At 46.4% G+C, this 19576-nt stretch overlaps 2 protein-coding genes across 4 annotated transcripts; both read right to left on the bottom strand.

Moving 5' to 3' along the window:
• Nucleotides 1-386: 386 nt before the first annotated feature.
• LOC148428730 (E3 ubiquitin/ISG15 ligase TRIM25) lies at nucleotides 387-5769 on the bottom strand. 3 transcript variants are annotated; one of them, XM_088415565.1, is made up of 9 exons: nucleotides 5658-5769; nucleotides 5010-5379; nucleotides 3641-4231; nucleotides 3473-3581; nucleotides 2119-2217; nucleotides 1818-2051; nucleotides 1713-1735; nucleotides 1240-1388; nucleotides 387-1162 (listed from the first exon to the last, which is right to left on the bottom strand). In XM_088415565.1, exons 3-9 carry the CDS (start codon nucleotides 4216-4218, stop codon nucleotides 855-857), a joined length of 1500 nt encoding a protein of 499 aa, XP_088271691.1. In that variant the 5' UTR covers nucleotides 4219-4231; nucleotides 5010-5379; nucleotides 5658-5769; the 3' UTR covers nucleotides 387-854. The 3 variants fall into 3 exon arrangements, with proteins under 3 accessions (XP_088271691.1, XP_088271701.1, XP_088271709.1); XM_088415575.1 differs by having other exon boundaries at nucleotides 5010-5376; nucleotides 5658-5680; XM_088415583.1 differs by lacking the exon at nucleotides 5010-5379 and having other exon boundaries at nucleotides 5658-5756.
• Nucleotides 5770-7838: 2069 nt separating this feature from the next.
• On the bottom strand, nucleotides 7839-18997 carry supt16h (SPT16 homolog, facilitates chromatin remodeling subunit). Its single transcript, XM_088428609.1, has 24 exons — nucleotides 18693-18997; nucleotides 17254-17346; nucleotides 17007-17177; nucleotides 16781-16933; nucleotides 16564-16710; nucleotides 16347-16498; nucleotides 15800-15972; nucleotides 15640-15730; nucleotides 15504-15577; nucleotides 15317-15429; nucleotides 14688-14753; nucleotides 14512-14610; nucleotides 14111-14226; nucleotides 13889-14042; nucleotides 13679-13806; nucleotides 11262-11524; nucleotides 11076-11194; nucleotides 10762-11000; nucleotides 10007-10082; nucleotides 9752-9921; nucleotides 9551-9680; nucleotides 9353-9479; nucleotides 9180-9254; nucleotides 7839-8378 (listed from the first exon to the last, which is right to left on the bottom strand). The coding sequence occupies exons 1-24, from the start codon at nucleotides 18894-18896 to the stop codon at nucleotides 8278-8280; spliced, it is 3234 nt and encodes a 1077-aa protein (XP_088284735.1). The 5' UTR covers nucleotides 18897-18997; the 3' UTR covers nucleotides 7839-8277.
• Nucleotides 18998-19576: the final 579 nt, after the last annotated feature.

Here is a 19576-nt window from a genome sequence, read left to right as displayed (position 1 = left end):
GAGACGCACAAATGGTCCTAGTTTAAAAGGACAATACTGTATTTGAGATTGAACGGCATTTAGCGGTGACAGACATTTCAAAGACTTCAGGCAGGTGCACATTAAAATAACGGGCTGCAAAAAAATCATTGACAACTAATCGATGGGCAAATTAATGGATTCATCGTCGGTATAACTCAAAAGAGTATTGTGGCTTTAGAAAAGTTTTACATTATGGGAGAAATGTATTAAATTGTCCGCTAGCGCAAAAATGGAAATGCACAATCAAACATCGGGTTTTCAATGTCCAAAATGGACAATATTTCCCATTTTTGATGACAGTAAACGAGCTTTTAATGCTTTCCATCAGATATCACACACCAAAAACATCAAAAACCCGAGATGGCTCAAAAGTTCCCCCAGGGGTTAAAAGTATTTTATTAACAGTTTGGCTTGTGACAAAATCACTTGTATTAAAAGTTTTTTCGATCCAACATTCAAATAGCAGGCTCAACATTAGTATCGCAAGGCGGCAAAGTGCAAGCTCCATGTTTTAACATCGGAAGGGATAAACGAAAGAGCATTCATTCAGTGGTTGACAGCCTTATTCAAATCATCATCATTCTATTCCTGCACACTTTTTTAAACTCTTTGGCTAATTTACATGCGTGTTTTTTGCAACGCTGAAGGAGAAAAGCCACGCGAGCACCGCGAGACCGTTTTGAACTCGAACGCCACAAGGGCAGGTTTGAGCTGAGATTACAGCTCCTAAATTTGGCTTTCAATTACTGCAAAGTTATTTTTTATGAGGAAAACAGCAACATCTTGTTCAAGTTGCATCCGGTAATTCGACATTCAACTGTGTGTGCGTATGGCTAATCTCCCTCCTCGACGTCTTCATAATCCACTTCACGATCGTCCAACTCGCCAACTTCTGAATCTTCCTCCGCCACCTCCTCGTCTTCTTCGGGGCTATAAAGGTCATCATCAGAGTCGCTCAGTTGCTGTTCTTGCTCGTCATCGCTCAGTTCTTCCTCGCTGCTGTTGTCAAAGTCGCGGCTGTCGTCCGCCGCGTCCTCGTCAGTCGCGTCCTCGTCAGCCGCCTCCACGTCCACATCTTCGTCCTCCTCCCCGGCGGCGTCTTCGTTTTCGCCGCGATCGTCCTCGATGTCGCCGTTGTGACCTGTTTTTTTTTTTTGTGGGGGGGGGGGCATTTCAGCACCTGAATGTTTCTGCTGGCGTGGCAATGGAGCGACTTACAGATGGCGTTGATGGCTGCAAAGATGTAAAAGGTGAGCTCCAGGGTCAGGAATTTTTGCATTTCCTCCTCCATCTCGATGCTGAGAAGCGCCCGATCTATCTCCACGTATTCTGGCTGGAACACGTTCTTCTTCAGCAGTCTCCGACATCTGCGGTACACAAATCAAACCTCATTTGGGATCATAGTAGAGATGTGTTGAAAAAATGCATCGTGAACTTGACAGGTAACGAGAGATGGCACATGACACAAGTTGGGTCCAACCATTCTAGTGGAGGGGAGAACCTGGCTTTTTCAAATAATGACATTGACTAACGTCCTGAACATAATTTGTTTGAAGTGCATAGTTTCCTCAACTATTTAATCACTCAGTGATTATTTTTAAAAGATTTTTGCATGAAATGTAGTCAGTGATTCTTTGGCCTACCACTAGGCGGAGACCATAGCCAGGCTTCATCTAGAAAGGGATGCTTACTGTTTTCCTGTGGTCTTGAAGGCCTGGCGGGGATCGCAAAAAGAGACGGGTTGTGAGAATAAGCCAGGCGGCGCCCGCCGGGCCGTGGAGGAGGCGGAGCCTGACCTCGATGAAGAGGAAGGGGTCGCTTTCCTCCATGAGGGCATCGATACCGCAGCGCATCTCTCGCAGGCGGGCCAGGTGCTGGCCCACGCGGCTGATGTTCTTCTGGATGGTGGGGCCGTTAGTGCTGATGCTGCTGCGCGGGTGTTCCATCAGCCGGCCGACAAAGGACGACACTTTCTCCTCCAGGTCGCAACGCAGCCGGGCCAAGCAGTCCTCAGAGTCCTCAAGGAACTTCTACGCCAAGGGAGGGATGCGGTCAGCGAGCCAGCCTGACTGACCGCGGGGAGAACGGCCTCCTCACCTTGTGCTGGTGCTCCCTTGCGGTCTCCTTCAGGAACCTATTGTTGGCCACGGCGTACTTCTTTTGAATCTTGTTGAGTTGCTTGTGCAAAACGTCCCGCTAGAGGGCACCAAAACACAGAATTCTCACTTAAGTCTCGGGAGTTCTCAGATTTAAGTCAAAATGTTAATATTCACATTAGAAACATAGTAAAAAGTCGCAATTCCATCAGAGTGCTCAGAGTTCTCACTCACATCTAAACTCTTGAGTTTTGAATTTCTACACAGAATTTCCATTTCAAAACTTATCGTGCTGGACAAGAATTTGTCTTTTAAAATATGAATACATATGTAAAAATTTTGGTCAAAATCGTTTTTTAATTTATGGATTGTAGCTGTCAACTTTGACTAGCGCTGATCTAATATTAAGCCAATTCAACACTGTAGCGACAACTGACCATTGGATAGCAGTGTTGCCATACAACACATACATTACATACAGTGGATCCCCGTCATACAAAATCAATCCGTTCCGGAGTTGGGATCGCAAGGCGAAATGATGGTATGGCGGGCGCGAGAAACCTATGCTAATTAGCTAATGCATGCAAAAGCCCCATCAAAATGTTATATACATATTTAAAAATTAGTAACAAAATAGTAGAGTAAGCACTACACACACACACACACACAATATATATATGTGTATATATATATTATATATACACATTATATATAATTAAGTAACATCATGAATAAAAAATATATAAAGGAATAATGAAATTTTATTTTCCCTTTAGAGTGACGTGAGTTAAGCTAGTAACGGCATATTCCCGAGCAAGGCTAACCATGTACGTATGTCTTGAATAATCAAGACATACATATCCAGCTTGGTTACTATAGTGATCATCTATCATCACTATCAATCTTGGGAGCCATGGCGAACCACTAAATTTGATATCGTAAGCACTCACACGACATCAAGTCTTAAGCATGTCGCCATCTTGGTGACACCATAACGCCTACCAACGTGCGCCAATGTCCCCGCCTTTGGCCGCCGCCCAGCTCACAATGCACCCGATTTTTCTTTCCTTGGGGGCTTTGTAAATTATAATTTCGAAGCACTGCTCTAAAGTGAAATTTGTGAGGAGATTCTCATTTCATCGTCTTACTTTCAAGTCCCAATTGTCATTTTAGTCAGAATCCCAACTTGCAAACGACAATTTTGAGAATAGTCAGAATTGTGAGATCAAAGTGAGAATCGGGTTGGCTCCGTTTGGCCTCAGGCAACGAGTGCAAATGGGTTTGCTCGTCCCAAACTTCCAACGCGCAAGCGAGGCAGGCGCGGCGTAGCGAAAGGGCCGGAGTGGGTGCGGCACCTTGATGTCCACCATGGCGTTCCTCAGGGTCTTGACGGAGTGTCCCGCATGCTGGCCTTCGACGGTGCAGGCGCCGCACAGGCACGTCTCGTCATTGAAGCAGTAATACCTGCGTCATAGCACGCGTCGGCCAAATGCGCGCCGGCGCCGCCTTCCCCCGACACGCACCTGAAAATCTCGTCGTGGTCGGGGCACTTCCTCCTCCAGAAGTCCTTGACGGGCTCAGTCAGCGGGTGCTCCCGGAAGGCCGGCAGCTCCAGGTGCGGCTTGACGTGCTCCGGGCACATGGACACCTCACACTTAAGGCACATCTTGACCGCCGTCCGCGCCGCCTGCGTGTCTCCTTTCTCCTGCGAGGCGTCGGCGCCGCCCGATGGCTCCGCCGAGGGCGGGGAGCAGTAGTCGCACGGGACGCACTCCCGCCGTCCGGGCGGGGGGGCCGCGGCGCACTCGCCGGAGGCCAGGGCGGCGCCGGCGCCGGCCGCCCTGCGGCAGCGGCGGAAGTCGACGGCGATGTTGGCCAGCTTGAAGTTCTTCTGGAAGCTGCGGTTGCAGCGGTGGCTGTCGCGGCACTCTGGGCAATGGAAGCGGCTCTGATCCGTTAGCTGTCGCAGGCGGTCCAGGCAGCGCTTGCAGAAGTTGTGGCCGCACGGGAGCAGGTGCGGGTCGTGGAAGATGTCCAGGCACACGGGGCAGGTCAGCTCCGCCTGCAGGACGTTGGACTGCTCCGACGGGCCCGTGGCCATGTTGGCGGCGGCGCTGGGGTGTATAGAACAATTATAGGTTTTTTAATCAAATGTTTGGCTAAAGAATCGTCGAAAAATGACTGGTACTAAAGAACTCAAGTCATGGCAGGTTTAATATGAATTAAAAACTCAAGTAATCAATTGGTTATGTAGTAATGGATTACCTTTACTTATGTTTTTATTTTTTAATGAATGTTTGGCCAAAAACAGTCTCAAATGAAAACTTGTTTTCATGTGACCTATGCAATCTGTGATGTCATAATGAGTCATCACGGAGGTTGAAAGTTAAAAGTCTGAAATTCCGATTCCACAAACGAACCATTAGAATTCAATAACCGACTAAAATGTCGTAACTAACTTGCATCCTTAGTCTGTTTTTGTCCATTGTATAAGCAATTGAACTAGTTTTTTTTCACATTTATTAGAATCAACACTGTTTTATTTGAAAACACCAGCTATTACTTTCATTTTCAATTGTCGAGCTGGCCATTTTGCCACTTGTCGAGTGAAAATGTCGCCACCTGTCGAAGGTTTTAGTAACGACTGGCAGGATGGAAAGATATGTGCTCACAATTCAACTAGACGAGACCAACGTGTAAAAATAGCTTCTTGGTTTCTTTTTGCTCCAAAGTTGACCCCGCGTTATGTTTATTTGAATGAAAACTTCAACTAAATAATGTTGCCCGGTCTGAGCCAAGAAAGTCTATGACAGAAGGAGAGTCCTACTCGGGCCCCGGTGGCCCAAATGTCGTCGTAAATCCTCTTAGCAAGATTCCGCTGGCAGCACTCACCTTGATGACGGTTGAGGCGAGCGGCCTGTTTCGGGAGCTCTCCGGGTAACAGCGAGGCAGCGAGGGGGGCAGCGAAGCGGGCGGTCTGGGCTCACTGACCGAGCGAGCGAGCGAAAAATCCCGAAGCCGCAGCCGTGCACCTGCCGGGCTAGCTCCCACGTGACGTACTCAGTTCAGTTACCCACCTCTTTTCATTCGAATCCCCGTGCTTATTGTACGAAATTTCAACGCAGTGTTTCTTACTAGAAACCTCCGTATCGCTCCAAACAGTGCTTCTTCCTCGAAACTTCCTCCGGTTCTGTGACAGTGCCGATTTAACCAGCTACCTGTACGAGACGCTTTCAGGCCGCCTCGGGCATCCGACCATCTGCTAAAAAAATTTTGCCCCCATCACAGCAACGCCGTAACACTCTTGTCAAATATATTCACAAAGTAAATTATTAACGGATATATTAAAAAAAATAACTCAGCGATTAATATTTTAAGACGCCAAAACCAACACATAAAAGCAACATTCGCGTCTTGCGAAGACAAACGAGACGTTCATAGAACACTCGGAAAGATTAAACCTATTCTGCTACTTTTCGACTCCCAGCGAAAACAAGTGACATTTGTGACTTTGTAGTTTGGACAGAACTGATCGCTCACCTCTGCTCGTTGGTACCCGCACGGAGTGTGTTGTGATGCTTCAAGGCGCCTATGTGCTCGTGACGTCGCTTCACGAGTCCGACAATGTTTTTGCGTGACGTCACTGTCAAGTTGCTGACCTCCCTGGCCGCGGTCAAGCTGAACAATTTTTCAAAGATTTCGTACAATTGTGTGCGTTTGGAGTCGGGATGCTCAATTGCCGTCTTAATATCAACGTGTTGAACAAATTCCTGGATTTTTTGAAGATTCGAAGTTTTTTTTTTTTTTTTTATTCTACCACCAATGTCCAAACAAGGCCGCTTGAGCTTGACCGGAAGCTATAGCGGCCGCTTGAACTTGACCGGAAGTTATACAAAGCCATGCGAGTGGAGTTTAGACTCAAGATGTTCAAGCGTGTAGAGCTCACAGCGGGTCAAGATAAATATTATCGTTTTGTACTTATAAATGCAATTCCATTCCTCCTTTTTTAAGGAAGAGAGCTTTTTTTTTTTTTTTTTGGTTATGGACATCCGTACACTTAATTTTGGCTATATTAGCGTACTCAGTGGTTCTCAACCTTTTTTCAGCCAAGTACCCTTTAACCAGTGCAAAGCACTTTTAGGTTAAAAAAAAAGTACTTAAAAGCAGCTAGTGATGATATTAAACTTTAAAACCCTTTATACTTCATTTGTACTGGTCCAGACAAAATAATCAACATAAAGAGTCGTCTTTTGAATCATAGAAGAGTTCTATTATCAAAAAGAAATAATTTAGTTGTGAATCAACATTTGTCCACAAAGAAAAATCAACAAAGTGTCAGACCTGTTCTCAGAAACAAATTTTTACAAATATTTGTCCACAGAAAAATATTCAACATGGGAATGTCAACATTGGATTCATGATAACCCTTTTTGTCAATTGTTATAAACGGTAAAAGAACTTTCACTTATTTAGCACTTTTCTACCTCCGGTACTCAAAGCGCTTTACACTTGTCATTGACCTACTGATGACGCAGCATCAGGAGCAACTGGGGGTTCAGCGTTTTGCTCAAGGACACGTCGATACGGTCAGGATGGTTGGGGGATTGAACCCGCAGCCTCATGGCTGGGAAATTACAACTATACCACAGAGCCATGCCGCCCCTTAATTGTTCTGTGGTATAATGAAATACAATTAGAAGCATTTCATGAGTATCAAAAGCTTTTATTGAGAATGACACAGAACTCATGCACTAAGTCAATATTTGCAGTGCTCCCCCTTCTTTTTCATGACTTCTGCAATTCTCCCTGGCACGCTGCCAATCAACTTCTGGCCCAAATCCCGACTGACGGCAGTCCATTCTTGCATAATCAATGCTTGGGGTTTGTCACAATTTGCGGCTTTTTGATTGTCCGGCCGCCTCTTGAGGATTGACCACAAGTTCTCAATGGGATTAAGGTCTGGGGAGTTTCCTGGGCAAAGTCCCCAAATCTTCATGTTTTTTTTTTGTCATGACTTTTGCTTCATGTCAAGGTGCTCCATCATGCTGGAAAAGCCATTCTCCATCACCAAAGCGCCTTTGGACGCTTGGGACAAGTTCTGAGGACGTTCTGGTGTACCGGTTTATTCATGGTGAGATTGTCAGAGCCCACTCCCATGATGGAAAAGCAAGCCCACACATGGGTGGTCTTCACTGTTGGCATGAGACAATCCTGTCATGGTAGCGTTCACCTTGTCTTCTTCCAGATGCCCCAAACAATGGGAAGGGGTATTCATCAGAGAAAATGACTCAAACCCAGTCCTCAGCAGTCCAGTCCTTGTACCTTCTGCGGAATATGAGTCTGCCCCTCATGTTTTGACCAGGGAGATGAGTCTTCTTTGCCGCCATCCTTGACACCAGTTCTTCGCCTCACCGTGTGTGCAGATGCTTTCATTGCAATCCCGCAATTTAAACATCTGATTTCAGGAGCGTGTCCTGCCTGGCGTTTGCTGGACTTTCTCAGGCGCCCCGGAGCCCGTTTGGCTCACAAGTTTGGTTAATAACCTGAAGCGTTATCCTGAGCACCGGTTCGAGGTCCATTCCGATTGGCTTCAAAATCTTGTGACGAGAAGATCATGAGAGAGAAGCACTTCCTGGTTCAATTTTCAACCAGGTGGAGTGTGGCCATTTTTGTTGAGGGCGTGATGCTCCAAAGCAGGAAGAAGTCAACGTAAACCAAAAGTAATTTCTTCCTTTTCATTTTATTACAAAAACAAAAAAAATGGATTCTTAGAATTAAGTACAACAAACATCTACTCAGAAAGAAGACCAATGCGGCAGACTGTAAGTGTGTGTTGTTTACAAATCCCATTTAAAAAAAAAAAAAAAAATCCCCTGCCCCTCCCATCAAAACAAGTTGTCGAGCATTCTGGATTGCACAGCGAACGCAAGATGAGGGAGGCGCTCGTGAAAAACCCTCGTGAGAAGGAGGCTCAAGTGTTTTCATTGGGAGCCGACTGAAACGTTGCTGTCAAAACTAATTTTGTGCGCACACACCTGCACGCAATGTCGACGGATGAGGAATGAAGAGGAAAATGAGCTTTGCTGGTACGTCACCATGACGACGTGACGTGACGTGAATGGCGTGAGCCGGCCGGGGTGGGGGTGGGCGGGGCAGACCTTTAAGACCGCCGCTTCTTCTTGATGGGCGGCAGCGTCGACGAGCGGCTCTTTCTTTTCTTGTTGGACGTGTCCTCGTCCTCGTAGTGACTCTCCTTGTCGGCTGTGTACCACAACAACAACCGCCACCTCAGATCGCCATTTGTAGTCTCGTACACTGTTGTCATTTTTTTTTTTTTTAAAGTACCGTGCGTTTAAGACGCGCACTAAAATTGGGGGTCAAATTCAGGTATTTTAGATGTTATTGTGTCTAACACGCACCAACACTTTGGCAACAATGCCAAACCTATAGCAAAACAAAATAATCTTTTGCAAAAGTCTTCATATTTTCTTGTGTTCATATGCATAATTAAGCGGTTCAAGTTTATTTTACCATAAATACCCGAAGTTGCGCAGCATCCATGTTTCACCAAGCTTGCGGTTGTGTGTATATGCCAAAGGCCGCAATTAATAAACGAGTCAAATAGAATACCTTTTCATGTGCTCAAATCGGAGCGCTCCTAATTGAATCAGCTGGAGACATAACTTTTACATGATCCTCTCCGTTTTACTAATATTCCTGTGTGTGAATAAGGATGGACTCGGACGTTGGTTCAGTCCTCTCGCTTCTTTTACTGAAAACAATGCTGGGGCAATCTCAGCTAACGTGAGCTGCTGTTGGCTGCACTTGCTGTTAACAGCCACTTGACGTCCGCCATTTAGCTCATCCAGTTACAGTAAGGCCAGTAAGATTATTTTGTTCAATATTGAAATTACAGTTACCTATCATGATGATTCATCATGTTTGGTATGGTATGTATGGTAGCCGGCTTTTAATATGTCAATATCGCCGAGGATCAACGTAATTAATTGTGGCAGCCAATATCGCGATTGAGATTACATTTTACTTCATAGGGGCACGCACCTTTCCTGGCTTCTTCCTCCAGCTCGTCCCAGTCCTTGCCGCTCTCCTCCTCGCTGCCCAGTGATGCACTGTATTCTGCGTGCCACAGGGGAAAGCCGGGGAGAAAAAAAAAAAAAAAAAAATCTGGCACAGGGAGCCGTTTGACGCAGAGCAATAATGAGTGAAAAACGTACCGGACTCCTCCGTCTCGGAGCTGTAGTCTTCTTCGCTGTCATCCTCTTCCGCTTCCGACTCGTCGGCAGAGGGGTTAAACGTCTCGTCCTCCATCTCTGATTCGGAATCTTCCTCTGCGCCGCTCCCCTGCCGGGCAAAGGGTACACATTGAGCCGGAGGCGGGCGCCAGAAGCTGAGAGGATCGGCGCCGCGAGGACCTCGCTCTCTGGGTCCAGGAAAGACCAGCCTCCTTGCTCGAAGAAGCCCTCGGGGTCATCCACGATGGTCTTCATGATCTTGGTCCAGTTGAGGGACTGGACGCCCTCCGTGTACTTGATGTCGCAGGAGCTGCACGAGAGGGGAGCGAGGTTGGTGCGGGCGGCGGCGCAGGTGCGCCCGGGTGGCAGGGGCCGGCTTACTTGAGCCACTCCTTGATGGGGTCCAGCGAGTTGACGGGCACGGCGTTGATCATGGTGACCTTCTTGTTGTAGTCCTTGTAGACGATGACCACGTCGAAGTTCTTGAGGTGGAACTGCACACGTTCAAAGTGGACCAGCTCCACCTCGTCCAGCGTCACCACGAAGGGCGGCTGCGCGGGCGTTCCAGATTAGGACTTTATATTTCGACTCGCTGCCCTCGTGAAATGTCACAAACGTGCGGCCGTGGTCCCTCACCCACTCCGTAACGTTGACCAGAGAACTTGAGGTGGGCTGCAGCAGGCAGGTACTCCTGTAGGGGGCGCCCTGGAATCTGCATACAGAGTGGAGGGCATGCATAAACATTTTCATACTTCATTGGAATTAGTGGCGCAATGGATCAGTTGGTCTGTGGAGCTCACGCATGGGTCAAATCTGGCCTTGAGTTTGTCATTTGTGTTTTATGATTTATGATTATGATTATTCCATGAAGTCGATTGTGTTGAATCAGAAATATTTCATGTATATTTTTATTGGTGAGCAAAATTCATGTTGCTCACTTACGGTTTGTTTTGAGGATTTACATATTTATTTTAATTAAGCATGGTAAATGTTTAAATGACCAAATCTCATGTTATATATTTGGTTTAAAAATATAACTTTTTTTGGGAAAAAAAAAAAATGGAGAATGTAGAAAAATAGCAATTTACCCCCAAAAAAGAATAAAAGATTTTCAAATTATATATTTCGGAGCTGTAATTTCAATAATGTGATATTTTTGCTCAAGGTTATCATACCGTCAGTATCTGATATCGTTCCGTGCCAAAGGCTACACAAATATAGCCAAAATAATAATCACGATTACGTTGGTCAATACTGAAATCACGGTTATTCATCATGTTTGCTCAAACATGTCTATTTAATTCTTGGCTACGGCACTGAAAGAGTTAAGGGCTCCCCAACGGCCCTCTTGGTGACACCGGAAGGGAACTGGGAAAACCTGCGCGACTCACCCCAGGTCCCGGAAGGGCACTTCAAACTCCAGCTCCTCCCGAGTGAGCGTCTCAACCTTCTCGATGAAGTTCTTGAAGGCCGACTTGAGCTTGTGCCGCATCTCGCGCTCCATCTGCTCAGCGTAGAGGTCGTCGCGGTCGTGCATGTGCTGGTGCTTTCCCAGGTCAGTGGTGATCTCGCCCACTTCCGTGTAGAACTGCACATCGGTGTGGCGCCGCTTGCCGAACATGATGGCGTTCTACGGGGGGGCGGGGCGTACAGCCTTCAGCCCGAGTGAGGGAGTCCGCACTCTCCAGGAGCCCTCGGTCCAAACCTTGAGGTGGAAGTGCAGGACGATGATCATCTCGCCGTCGCACGGCTGGAAGATGGCGTGCTTGATGTTGTTGTAAAGGATGTCCACTTTATCGCCGCGGACGGACGTGAAACGGAAACCTGGCCGGGGTGACGAGCGCGGCGTTTAGAGGCGGGAGCGGACGAGGGCGTCGGCCGGCGAGCTTACCGTTGGTGTGCGCCTCCAGCGAGCCCTGCATTCTTTTCTGGGCAATGTTGGGGCGGATGTAGAGGTCTTTGAGTTTGGGATTGCTGCGATTGAGGTTGACCACCAGCGAGTCCTGCTTGACGATGCCCTCTTTCTCCTTCTCCTCGGCCTCCCGCGTCTTGTAGCGCTTCTGCACCTCCTTGATGATGCGGAAGGCGTTCTGCAGGTTGGTGGACGGTACAGAGGTATCGCCGGGCGCCTTCAGGTTGGACGCGCGGTACGTGCTGATGACGTAAGAAAGAAGTCTCACTTGACAGACCAAAAACTTCCTCGATTTGGATTTTGAGATCTCGTTCATAATCAAACAAGTACTTGAGATTTTTTTTGTCCACATGGGAGTCAACGTCGTCACGTCCCACACTGTCGTATCGGTAGCTGACTGCTCGGGGCCTGGGCGAGTGAGGCCGGAGGCACCCAATGAGAGTATAGTTGGCAGATTGGCCAGTTTGAGCGTAGCTTAGAGCAGAGGTCGGCAACTGCCGGTCCGATGCCTGGTACCGGTCCGTCGATCAACTAGAACTGGGCTGCGTGGGCCGCACCCGAGAAATTCTATTTTGCCTTGACCTTTGTATTTTGGCCTCTGACCACTGTTAAGATTACATTTTGTAGATAGGAATGACGGTGTGGCTTCAATTGAGAGCAGTCGCTATCGGTGACGCACGTGTTGTCCAGTCTTTGCGAAAGCTGGCCTGTAAGTTATTTTTTGTAAGTGTGTTGTCATTGATGACAATATGCCCAAAATTAGTTTGTTTGTTGATTCAACAACTTGTGACAGTGGATGCAAAAGTTTTGCATTGAAAAGTACTCATTTGCGTCTATTGGAGCTCATTTACTGCCACTAAAAGATGGAAATATTGTCAATTTTGGAAATATTGAAAACCCCATGTTTTACCATGCGTTTCCCCCCATTTTCGCACTAACCCTTTTAATGGCAACTCCCAAACCGGGTGCAATAGAAATTTTTGTGATGAGACCCAAACACCAGAGCGGGCGCTCATGGACAACTTCTGACATTTGCAAGTCTTTTAATAAGTTCCATTTAATGGCTGACTCTGTAATGCAAAGTTCTTGCTATGCATTGTGGGACTTGTAGTTGATGAAAGGTTGCAATCCGAAAATTAATGTTGCAGGAAAGCTTTTATTTTGCTGCAGGAAAGCATTAAATTTCATGCAGCACACATTATACAGTGATCCCTCCTACTTCGCGGTCTCAGATATCGCAGTCTCAGTACTTCACGTTTTTTTCAAGGAAAAATAAAAAATATTTCAAAATAAAAAATCATTTAAAAAACGTGCAAAAATGTACAAAAATTGAAAAAAGCAAAAAAGTACATTATACAGTACTGTGTTAATCAAATAACGAAGTAATATTAGTTAATAACTATATTAAGAATTCTTCAAGCGTTAGTTTGTGTCATTTATCTTATGCACGCTTTTAATTTGTCGGGCCGCGTTGCATTTCCGTTTCCTGTATTACGTTCTCTGTGCGTCATTCGGCTCGTTACGGTGATGTAGTGAATTGCAACGTAAGCTCATATTTATAGTTTATTATCATTTATGTTGATAACGCACGCTACTGCCTATGTTTAGTAAGCCATGAGTGTTCATTCTGTTTGTGTTCATTCGTGTAGAGGTTGCACTTTATAGTTAGTACTTGTTAGTTGTTGCTAACCCGCTTAAGTCGGCTAAAAATACAGTAAATTCATAGATTAAGTGTTCATATGTTAGTTTACTGACTTTAAGATTGTTGTTGATTTATTATTCAACAGATACTGCATGATACACCATACATGAGCCAAAATAAATGTGAAGTTCAACGTGATTTCTTGCGTACTCTTTCACCGGAGTCTTGGTGCAGATAACCAGTCCTGAGACCAAATTCTCAACAAACTAAGTTATATTAGTTATTTAATGAATATACAATAATGTTAATAAGGATAACTGATGTTAAATAATAGGAGAAAGGAAATAAAATATGCAAAAATACAAAAAAAGGATTGTTTATGGTTACTGCGCGGGTTTCAGACTTCGCGGGGGGTTGACAGCCCCCATTAACCACGAAGTGTCACACACACACACATACACAAATATATATATATATATATATATATATATATATATATATATTTACACACATATATACACACATATATATATATATACATATATATATATATATATATACACACACACATATTATATATATATATATATATATATATATATATATATATATATATATATATTTACACACACACATATGTATATATACATACATACACACATGACGATGTTGCGACCCCTTCAAAGTACACCCACATTGGGTGATAATAAGGCCAGGTTAGTAAAGAAATCCCGTGATGGATTTGAACACGTACATTTCCTTGACAAAAGTGGCATCTGGATTAGGGAAGATGTTCCCTTCCTGTCGGCCCAAGGAGCTGCCAGGAACATAGAAGTTGATCCTCAGGTAGGTGTAATCGCCCTCCACAGACATGCTGATGTTCTACAGTAGGAGACCAGAGTTCAGGTGCAGTCAAAGGTCCGAGGCGGCGGCAAAAGACGGCAAGAGCATGCCAAGGTGGTACCTTGATGGTGGCGATGTGGAATGGCGTGGCGATGCCGAAGATGGGCATGACGACAGTCTCATATTTCTTGTCGATGAAGATCTTCATTTCTCTGATGTCCTTCTCTCTGGGCATCTGAGACACATTCTTGTAGGAGACATTGGATTTTCTGGCCCTGAGGAGAAGGAGGGGGGAATTGGAGCCCGGTTCTGAGGGCGCTCCGAATCGGCAGCCAACACTCACTTGTGGATCTGCTGCTCGCCTTTCTGCTCCGTCAGTCGCCGCTTGGCCTCCTCGTTTAAACTGTTGGCCAGCTCCTTCTGGTGGGCGCGTCGCTTTTCCTCCGCCGTCATCTCGTTCTGAGTACGCAAACACAGACACGCGCGTCAAGCGTGGACGAACAAATAACACTGGCGCAAACACTCATGCCGTGACCGCAGCACACCATGGGAACATGAAAACCAAGGCAAACGCAAAAAAAAATACAAAAAGGACACTTGTTGCCATCAGCGAATGATTTGAGATGAAACGCCGCGTACTTACCTTTCCAAGTAGCTAGTAGAGACCAAAAAGACGCTTGGTCAGCAGCGATTACGTGTGCATCACGCAAGCGGGCAGCTGAAGGCGGGGCCGCGTCTACTCACCCGGGTTCTGTCAGCCAGCAGCGCCGCACCGCGAGCACCCTTCCCCAGCAGCTCCTCGGCATCGTCGCCCTCTTCCTCCTCGTCTTCCTCGTCGTCGTTCTGAGGGCCAACACAAGGTGAGTGGATGCTGGCGGCTGGGACTTCAAGACCAAATGGGAAAAGCTGCGCTTGCTTACCTTCAGGAAGATCCCCACGTTTTTGATCTTCTTCTTGACTGGCGTGAGAATTGTGGCCGCCTCCTCCTGTCAAGGCCAAAAACGCGTACACGGACATTTCACAACAATTATCCAATGATCAAATCCATTGAATGCTCTTCACAATATTTAGAGCAAAAAGTCAGTGTGGATTTTATTTTTTTTGAGAACAGTGATGATTTTTGGCAGGAAAAAAACAAAAACAAAAAACGGATTATTTAGTCAGCCTATTACTGTATATAACTCGCACCTTCAATGAATGGCCTACTCTTTTCTTTTTTTCCCCCCGATATATAAGGAGCACCGGATTATAAAGTGCAATATTAGACAACAACTATAGATGAGTGAAACTAGAGTACAATAGGGCTTCCACTTAGTAAATTTACTTAGTACACAGTAAACATCAATGCAAAAAACTATTGTCTCGTTTGTGGGCAGGCCGGGCAAATTAGTATATGATAAAGAATCGTGATAACGTATTACATTAGTCTTGTTGGTGTCTTATCTTGATTTTTCTCTCGTTACGAGAGACAACATTTTTCCGCGGAGCCGTTTCATAACTTGAATTTTTTGTAACGCACGACTGCAGAGCGCACAGCGAGTCAACTCACCTCGTTTATCTGCACTGAGTCACCGATAAATAAGGCATATTTCTTCTGCTCTTCTTTTTTGCCCTCTTTATTGATCAGGTCAGCAAAACCCAAACTGACACTCAGCACCATGCCTGCCACACACATGCTCACGGGTCAAAAACAAAACAAAACAATGATAAAATCAAATTCAATGTGACAGTGGCACCTTTCTTGAGTTTGTACTGGTTCTTGGAGTTAAGCACCAAGGAGCCTTCTCTGAACTCGATGCCCATGGCAAACCTGCAAACATTCCATGAGTGAGACCAGCGCCGCACAGTGCGCGAATCGCCCAGGGAGCCTACCCCAGGTTTTTGGTCAGCTTGGGCACCAGATCCGCTTTCTCCTTCTTCACAAACTCCAAAACGGCGTTGTATGCATCACAGATTTTCACACCTGGGAAAAGCGTGCAGGTCAAATCTATCGTCCCGAGTTCCCAGTCTCCATCCCAGATACCAAACGCACCGTGCTTGAGCTCCTTCAACAGCTCCTCCTCCGCCTGCAGCAAGAAGTTGTAGTTGTCCTGCATCTCCTGCGGGGGGTCCACCATGAGCGTCCGTACGAGATTGGAGCAGTACGACTTGTAGCGGATGCCCATAGCACACGTGATGGCGCCAAAGTGCATGTGGTTCTTGTCACTGGCACAGACAGACGAGACATGGTCACTTGGGATATTTCATTGAAAGGTGCAATTGATTAACAAATTAAATGATCATTATTTGGGGAAATTGTGTGGAACAGCACTTGTCAAATGGGGTAACATAAATGCACTTCACTGGGTGCCTGAGATTTTTCCTGTTTTGCATGTTTGTATAAACAAACCTAGGTGATTTCACGCTGTTAAAATCAGTGACAGAAAAAGCTTTTTTTTTTTTTTTTAAACTATCTAATCAAGAGAAAATTACCGTAAGGGGGGAAGTGCATCTTCCATTTAGGAGATTACGGCAATGGGAACAAGAGGCACATTTTTGCTAAATTGTGTTGTAGTGACTTGGCGGCGATCGCCAATTACCTGACCACGCTGAACTTGAGGCTGTAGTTTCCGCCGCTCTGGATGATAGGAGGGTAACACATCTCCACGGTGGACGGGTCCACGCCACCCAGGTACTTCTTCTCCTCGATGGCCTTTTCCACTGACTCGGCCAGCTTGCTGTGGCGCACCTTCTGTTGGCAGGAAAAGGCGGGCGAGAGGGTAGGTGGCGCTTTTGCTCGAATTCGGGTGTCCTCACCTCGTCGGCGTCCACAATCTCCATGACTCGCTCCTTGAAGAACTTGGAATAGACCTCGCTGGTGATGGCCGCCGCTTTCTTCATCAGGCTCAGCTCACCGTCCTCCTTGACCGCCATGGTGTAGGCCACCACGGCGCTGATGTCCACCTATGGGCAAAGAGGAAGTGACGTCACGGTTTGCGGGGCTCGACGCCGGCGAATCCAAGCTCCCCCTTGCCTTCTCCAGCCCCTCGGCCGAGAGCGCGTCGTTCCAGCTCTTCATGTACTCGCCGGGGAATTTGTCCTTGCTGAACACGCCCACCGTCTTCCCTTGCCGGCTGCCGCGAATGGCCTCGATCATCTTGTCGAAGTTGGGCTGGTTGCTCTCGTTCTGAAAGACGAACGGCTGTCACTTTTTTCTCCCTTTTCAGGAGTCCGATGGACGCAGGGTCGGCTGGCGTCACCTTCTCTCTGGTGAGAAGTGTGATGGGCGGGACGCCGTTTGCGTTTTCGTTGCCCTTGGTGATGGCCACCTGCTTGAGGAAGTCCACCTTCTTCTTGCTGGCCAGGAAGAGGATTTTGGTTTCGCAAAAGACCATGATGGTGTCGGTTACCTCATAGCCAAAGAGCCAAGTCTGAAGACAGAATGAGCGCCTTACAAACACGAGGCCTCGTGATGCGCTGGCCGACTCGCGAAGCGGGCACTCTCACCTGTATGGCCGTGGATTTGGCATAGACAATTTCCTCGTCCACTCCAACCGACACCACGATGGCATCCACTTTACCAAACTCATCCTCTCCTTTCTGGGGGGCACAGCACCACGCTACATTATTTACTTTTGAGCAAATTTTAATCAATAAGGAGTCAAAATGTCATTTTGGGTCATTTCAAACCCAATTTATTCCAATTTTTGCCAATCGGATTTTTCAAAACGGATCTCAATTGACAGCTAGCACTGCAGATATATTCGAAATCCAGTGAGAAACTCAACGCCTTTTCGCACTGGTATATAATATGCAGTGGGCCCCCGTGTTACGGGATTAATCCCTTCCGCGGTTGGGATCGTAAGGCGTATGGTGGGCAATCAAAACCTATGTTAAACACTTAATGCGTTTAGAACCACAGGTAAAACATCAAAATTGTACATGCATATAAAAAATTGGTACCAAAAAAGAATAGTAAGTGCTACAACTATATAATATACAAGCCAATATCGCGATCGTGATTCAATTTTGATTAATTGTGCAGCCCTGCTTCATCGTATGTCGAATAATTTAATAATTTTTGTCGGGGGTTTTGCACGCATTAGCTAATTACCATACATTTCTATTGCTCACCATATGACAATTTGGCATTAAGATCCCAACTCCGAAACGAAGTAATTTTGTATGGAGGGGGTCCACTGTATTAATCTTATTTACGGTCGGCGTGTCAAGTGTGTGTGTGTGTGTGTGTGTGTGTGGGGGGGTTCTCTTTCCTGGGGTGCTTTTCAAAATATTATTGAGAAGCAATGAACTATTGATATACAAAGTGAAGGAGCAAACACAAGTATTCACTCATTTAGTGGCAAATGACATTCTTCCTTGACCAAGATGAAATTTGGTGTACATTTCAGCTGCTTGTGTCGTGACTTTAGTGAAGACGGACCATTTCGAACTGGAGGACGGACACACACACACACGCGCGCGCGCACACGCACACACACACACACACACACACACACAGGGAAGCGAGAACAAGAGGAGCGTTAAACGTTGTGTCTGGTGTTGTGATTCCTCTTTGCAATTTGCCAGAGTGATTTGGGAGCGCGTGTGACGCTCGAGAACAAAAAGAAAAAGTTGAGCTGTTCTTTGCCGTCTTGCACGCTGCCTGCCTCCTCTCAAACACCAACTTGCCTTGCTAGCAATAGCACGCAGCGAAATCGCTGCTCGGCTAAAAGGCGTCAGCGCAAAATCGTCTGTTGGGAATTGCTTGATGGGAGCGCGTTGCCCGGGTGAAATGTGAGGCCCGACGACGCTAGTCTTCGCTCAAAATAGCAAGTGCGTTTGCGCGATGCTGCGCTAGCTAGCTAGCGGGCTAACTAGCTCGCTAGCTAGCTCCTGGTAATTCGGATTTGGGCCGACCACTCGTTCGCCCACGGCTATTTTACCTTCCAGTTGCCGTAAAGTCTCTTAATTCGCCGGTAGTAGGCTTCCTTATCCAGGTTAGCCGCCATGGTGAGTGTGGTGGTGCCGCCGCCTCCTCCGCCGGCCTCGCGTTTAGCTCCGCAGGCCGGATGGTGAAGATGAGGAAGATGATGATGATGATGATGATGGCAACGGGGAGGATGAGGATGCGTGTCACGGCAGCACATGCACGCGCACAGCCAGCGCCGTCCGTTTGCCTCGTTTTGCCCCGCACACGTCAGGCCGCCGATGTGCACGGGAAACTGAAAGCTTTCGCCTTTCTCTTCCTTCCGAGCACGCGCACCAGTAATTGAGCCCCCCCTCAAATTCCCGCCCTTTATCACCCCCCCCCAAAAAAAAAAAAAAAATCAAACCATATCACGCCCAGGCTCAAAAACATTTTTTTATTGCGGTGTTTGCTTCTTAATTAGTTTTTAGTCGTCTTATTATTTTTTGCGTATCCCGACAGCGCCCCCACCCCTTCGCGTGTGGACTACGCTGCTGCTTTCCCGCCACGCTGAGTTTTTCCCGCCCTTGTCATCGAACATCATGAACCGCCTCAAATCTCGCGACAAAAGGCAAAGAGTAGGACACGGAAGTAAAGGTGTCGTCACTCATTGGCCACCAACTCACCTATTGTACACTGTGAAAATAATGTACTGTATAATTTTTTTTTTAATGTTTTTCTTAAAATACCACATTCATTGCTGCAATTTATTGAAGACGTAGACATTTGCAATATTGTTTTTTCTTATTTTTGGGGGGGATTTCAAATTCACAAAGCCAATATTTGTTCAATTTCACCTCATTTTTTAAAGTATTCAAAACTGATATTGATCTTTGAGTCTCTTAAGTTTGTAAATGACAG

This window comes from Hippichthys cyanospilos, chromosome 1 (assembly GCF_059441005.1).
Source record: "Hippichthys cyanospilos isolate Australia breed blue-spotted pipefish chromosome 1, RoL_Hcya_1.0, whole genome shotgun sequence".
NCBI classification, from domain to species: Eukaryota; Metazoa; Chordata; class Actinopteri; order Syngnathiformes; family Syngnathidae; genus Hippichthys; species Hippichthys cyanospilos.
This window is presented reverse-complemented; position numbering and strand designations above follow the sequence as displayed.

Coding starts and splice junctions, on each gene's coding strand:
- LOC148428730 (XM_088415565.1), bottom strand. CDS start 4,218: ATGGCCACGGGCCCGTCGGAGCAGTCCAACGTCCTGCAGGCGGAGCTG. Junction 1,736..1,817: donor ACCCCTTCCTCTTCATCGAG/GTCAGGCTCCGC, acceptor GATCCCCGCCAG/GCCTTCAAGACCACAGGAAA. Junction 1,389..1,712: donor TTCAAGACCACAGGAAAACA/GTAAGCATCCCT, acceptor TGTGTACCGCAG/ATGTCGGAGACTGCTGAAGA.
- supt16h (XM_088428609.1), bottom strand. CDS start 18,896: ATGTGCTGCCGTGACACGCATCCTCATCCTCCCCGTTGCCATCATCAT. Junction 15,973..16,346: donor CTCAAGTTCAGCGTGGTCAG/GTAATTGGCGAT, acceptor TGTCTGTGCCAG/TGACAAGAACCACATGCACT. Junction 14,043..14,110: donor GGCGAGCAGCAGATCCACAA/GTGAGTGTTGGC, acceptor CCTTCTCCTCAG/GGCCAGAAAATCCAATGTCT.